The sequence below is a fragment of the Sinocyclocheilus grahami genome, unplaced genomic scaffold (assembly GCF_001515645.1).
Source record: "Sinocyclocheilus grahami isolate Dianchi unplaced genomic scaffold, SAMN03320097.WGS_v1.1 scaffold984.1, whole genome shotgun sequence".
NCBI classification, from domain to species: Eukaryota; Metazoa; Chordata; class Actinopteri; order Cypriniformes; family Cyprinidae; genus Sinocyclocheilus; species Sinocyclocheilus grahami.
In genome coordinates, this window is record NW_015506163.1 from 275,018 (window position 1) to 280,540 (window position 5,523).

Consider the following 5,523-nt stretch of genomic DNA (forward strand, 5'->3'; position numbering starts at 1 on the left):
AACATACTTTCCAGAAGGCCAACAATTCACTAAAAATGTTTTTTTATTGGTCTTATGAAGTATTCTAATTTGTTGAGATAGTGAATTGGTGGGTTTTTGTTAAATGTGAGCCAAAATCATCACAATTAAAAGAACCAAAGACTTAAACTACTTCAGTCTGTGTGCACTGAATTTATTTAATACACGAGTTTCACAATTTGAGTTGAATTACTGAAATAAATGAACTTTTCCACAACATTCTAATTTATTGAGATGCACCTGTGTATATACATATATATATATATAATGTATTTTCTGTAAAGCTGATTTAAAACAGCATAGCTTTGTATGTAATTTTTTATATTATTTATATTTTATTATAATGAATTTATATATGTATATGAATTTTTAGAGTATTACTGCATATTATATATAATTTATCGTAATTAAATTTTTTATTTATAGTAATTAAAAAAAATTTAATGTGTATTTAGAAAAAAATTAAAACTGAAATAAAAAATTAACCTAAATGGTAGTAATTATTAATTATATAGATATATATTTTTAATTCAAATAAAGCTACAATAAAATATAAATATCAGATGACAGACTTGTTAAAAACAAATAATAAAGTCAAAATCACATAAAAATAGATTTTTCTAAAATATAACAAAATCACTCAAATTTAAATGAAACTGAAAGTATAAAAATAAAAGTGAATCCAAAATATTAATAAAAACTGTAGCAGTATATAAATAATAGTAAAATAACAGTGTTTTTTTAAAAGAACAATTTATCATAATTTAATTTTTAATTTATGGTAATACAATTTTTTTTTAAGTGTATTTGCCAAATTATTATATCCAAAATTAGTATAATATAATAATCAGAATCCAGTTTGTATTATCATTGATGAATTAGGAAAATTAAGCAATCACATCATAGGCCACTTTTTATTTATCCAGTCAATTTGATTCTTTTCTCAGTGATTATTGGAAGTTAAAAGCATGTCACGTTGACTTTAACGCTTCTGTTGTTTCGTTTAGAAAGAGTAGGTGTCATGTGTGCTCTCAGATGAACATTTAGGGAAGAAAGCAAGTTTTTTTCCAAACATAATAGACCTCATCTCACCCACTGAATAAATCTGGCTTGACAGCATCAGTGTGCAGCTGCATCATGGGACAGGAGTGCACTGTAATCACAGCGGATGGGTGTCAGTTTCCTCGTGTGACTCTCTATTGACCTCGCATCGCTCGTGTTTATTAATAATAGTGAATAATAAATGACCTCGTGTTATTCTTCCGCAGTTGGAAATGGAGGATGAAGACACAATTGACGTTTTCCAGCAACAGACAGGAGGACACATCTGAAGCGACCCCGACCCGTCTCTCTCACAGACCACACTCCTCGTGGTTATCTGTAACTGCTGTTGTATAGTGTTTTCAGGTTTTTCTTTCGTTTTGTACATAAAGGGTTTCTGCTACAGTAATTATTACATTGGGATTGTTAATCGCTGTAAAATCTGACATGTTAAGCCCGAGTCTTCTAACGAGTGATTGCGAAACAATCATGGAGACAGTCACCTGTGTATAGACCAACTAATACATGCTTCCCCTTAAGAATCATTGAGGATACGAGCCGTGTGCTGGAGTTCAGGGTTTTGTTCTGCTTCGGATATGAGCACACAGGCTTTTTACAAATTGTGTTTCAAGAAATGTTATACTTTACGCAGACAAACCTGCAGTTCAGATTGACTTTCTGTTTTCCATTCAGACAAATTGGATTTACAACTTCTTTTTTTTTTTATTGTAGTGGTCATGTAAAGTGCGAAACTTGTGTTAAACATGCTTTGACTCGAGTACGTACGAGGGAATTCATGTTTCAGAGAAGTCCAGCATCTGTCTGTATTGTCTAATCGCTTGTTAAAATAAAATATTCTCTTTTTATCAAACTGTCAATGTGTTTTAGTCCCTGCACTCAATCGTTAAATTGTGTTTTTGCATTCTAAATAATTGTTTTTCAATTTGCATAATTTTAGCTATTATTCTTAACCCTTGTGCGTCAATTAAAAAAAGTTACACTTGGGTCCATAGTGGACAAAAATGTCCATGTCATAAAAATGTGAAGTTTAAGTTTGGTCTCATTTTAAAGAAGACCCATGGCAGATTATTGTTGAAGTAAAAAAAGTTTAAAAAGTGAAACCAAAAAAAGTTTAGGTTTATGAAAATGATTTATGAACGATGTTTTATATAAAATATATGTTTTACGAAACATGTTGAACTCTATACCTGCTAGAAAATCAAAGCCATAAATCTAAACAAGTTGTATTCCAAATTTGAGGTTGATATCTCAAAAAATTAGCTTTCAGTAAGATTTTGTTTGGGCGCAGGACCAAATTTTCCCCATTAGATGCCAGCAAAACTCCGCTGGTGCACACAGTGGTTGGATTTGGGATTTTGCAGTAGAGTTTTTTCCTCTCAAATATTACAAGAACACACACGCGGGAGCACACACACACAATATTTTTTTTTTATGACACACATACAAGCCACACTCTGACATCCATACCAACACACCCACACAATTATAGCTGCATTATTTATCCAATTGGCTCTATAATATGCAGAAGCAGAAAACAGAAATAAAGCGAGTATTTGCTTTATAGGTCAAAGTCAAAAATTTAATTTTAAAGCCTTGCCAATAGAATGAAAGCCTATCAACAACAATTGCATAATTTTACAGTTAAACGGCACTGCGATTACAAATAGCAGTTTTAATGGGTTTCAATGGGGACATGTTTGTCCTTAAGGTCCTGAGAGGAACAAGTTTTTGTACCTAGTGCAAAACAGATTTATTAAAGGAAATGGAAGTGAAATAGTAAAATTCCAATAAAAATACACACCTGTGCCAAAATGTATGCAGTTGGCAATAACAGGCAAAAATGATCACAAAAAAAAAAAAAAACTGAAAAGGACAAAAATGTCCAAAAGGTCGCTCAAGGGTTAAACGAAGTGAATTATGATTAGATGTAATTTTACATTATTAAAATCCATTGTAAATGGATCATCAGATTTTCACTAAAGTGGCATAATATGTGTTTCGGTCAATTAACTTTAAGGAACGTTATGGTATTTTGAAATATTAGAATAAAAAAGCAAGTATTTTTTTCGCATAACACGCTTTAGTCAATAACCTATGGCTGATTTTGCAGTAAACTACATCACATAAACCTATGAAGGCTATTGTGTGAATGATGGCCAATCCTCCAATCAAACGCCAGGGACTGCAGTCCTCCGTCCAATCAGGTCGCGCGTCGCTCCGGTGGGCGGGGCTTCGTGGGCTGGTCTAAAGGGCCGCTCCGCTGCGCTCGGATTTCAGCTGGTCCGGGCGGAGTCCATGCGGGAGAAAGGATTTAGACGAATTCAGTCCAGCTGAAGGGTTTCTAACGCGGTTTAGCGAGCACATTACCCGCTCAACATGACTACGACGACCAACTTCCAAGGCATGGAGCCTGGTGCCAAAAAAAGCTCCAGGTAAATGATTTTAAAGGCGTTTACTGCGATCAGAAGCGAAACAAAAGAAGAGGAGCTCAGAGCTGCTGGAGGTGATGATGATGATGATGGCCTGATGGATGGATTTCTCCTCCAATACATGAACGCAAATGGAGCTTATCAACCTGCATATTTAATGGATTTGGATTGATTTCACGTTTTCATTTGGTCTGAATTAACCCAGACTGTCTGTCATCATCATCATCATCATCATCCTCTTCCTCCTGGCCATGAAGACCCATCCACCCTTGTTATAATCTGAGATTCACTCCAGGCTCATTGTATGCAGGTTTGACATGCAGTGTGATGTGATGTCTGGTGTTTTGATGTGGATGGTGCCCAAACTTCACCCAGCACAAAGCAATGGGGCTGGCAGGCTTCCAGTGCCATCTCAAACTGGGTGATTTGCTTTAAAGTTTATTTGCATTGTGTTTCATGAATAGATGCTTTCTCTGCTGCTTATATATATTTTTATCAGTTTAATCCCAGTCATCTGACTGTTTAGTGTAACCTCCAGCTCTGGCCCAAGAATACACGCTCCATTGTCCATGTTAAGAAACATTACATTTTTGTATGTAATTGTCTTTATTGAAATTTTATTGTGCTGGTTTAAATTTTTTATTACTCCGAGCTTGTCATGAAAATAGACTTCTGATATTTTGTTAAATAAAGGAAACACTATCAGAAGAAAGACTTAAATATTATATTAATGCACCAAGTTGCATTATTCATAAATGACTAAACCTGTGACTTGTTTATGACATGCCCTGCTTTGAATTTTTGCATGTTGCTTCCTCGTTCTCGCATGTAAACCATGTAAAATGGTCATTTCTACTGTTATCAAGGATTTAAATCTCTGCTGTTGACGTATTTGCACCATTGCATGGTACATGCATCATAATGTCCTACTGTCTTTCCTTCATGCAATATGTGCTGTTTATTTTAATATTGTGTAATTGATTTTTTGAGCGTCTTTCTTCTGACCCGTGTCTCGTAGGGTGTTGTGTCCCCCTGGCGGAGCCTCAAATATTTCCTTCGGCACCGACGAGGAGAAGCCTGTGCGCAAAAACAAGATGGTCTCCAGTATCTTTGCTGAACCTGATGACCCTCACGCCCACCGGAGGAACAACCCACCAGGTACAACACATACACATATACATACATACATGCATGCATACATCTGGTTTAAATTCTGCTTCTGGTCAGGTCTGGGTTTGGTTAGATTTTAATCCTTGCATTATTTAAAACCAACATGGCGTTAATGTCACCCTTATATGTTCAACAACTATGATGATTTACACAAATGTTTACTGTAAATGAGGAAATCAAGGGCCTCGTCTATATAAAAGTATACACTAGTTTGGGGTCTAAGGTGTGTGTGTGTGTGTGTGTGTGTGTGTGTGTGTGTATATTCTGCTCACCAAGTCTGCATTTATTTGATTAAAAATACAGGAAAAACAATAAAATTGTGAAATAATATTACAATTTAAAATAACTGTTTTCCATGTCAATATATGTTAATGTAATTTATTCCTGTTATGCGCAGCTGAATTTTCAGCATCATTACTCCAGTCTTCAGTGTCACATAATCCTTTAATATGCTGATTTGCTGCTCAAGAAACATTTCTGATTATTTTCAATGTTGAAAACAGTCGCAGACATTTTTTTTCAGGATCCTTTGATGAATAGAACAGCATTTGTTTGAAAATGAAATCTTTTCAATATCTCTGTATTGCCACTTTTAGGGATGTAACGATTACCGGTTTTACGATAAATCACGATAAAATGCCCTGACGGTTAGTATTACCGTTTAAAATTTAATTATCATCAAAACCGTGTTTGATTATCGCAATTTTGAAAACTCGCGGTAAATCCTGTCCAGCCAGCATCAGTCTGACGCAGAAGCAGCAAGCAGTGTTGTTGTTTTTTTGCACGAGATGAAATGGCGGAAGGCAGTGACAGCGCTCGGGAGATTTTTCAGCCATCTAAGAGG

General features: G+C 35.1%; 1 protein-coding gene across 2 annotated transcripts in view; it reads left to right on the forward strand.

The window, feature by feature from the left end:
- Positions 1 to 3,327: 3,327 nt before the first annotated feature.
- Positions 3,328 to 5,523, forward strand: part of LOC107565162 (hematological and neurological expressed 1 protein-like) — a 15,974-nt gene continuing 13,778 nt past the window's right edge. The window contains exons 1-3 of one of the 2 annotated variants that reach the window (XM_016250377.1): positions 3,328 to 3,512; positions 3,820 to 3,930; positions 4,528 to 4,667. In XM_016250377.1, the coding sequence (XP_016105863.1) occupies positions 3,457 to 3,512; positions 3,820 to 3,930; positions 4,528 to 4,667 (307 nt within the window). In that variant the 5' untranslated portion in view covers positions 3,328 to 3,456. The remainder of the gene's footprint in view (positions 3,513 to 3,819; positions 3,931 to 4,527; positions 4,668 to 5,523) is intronic. The other variant, XM_016250378.1, reaches the window with a different exon arrangement.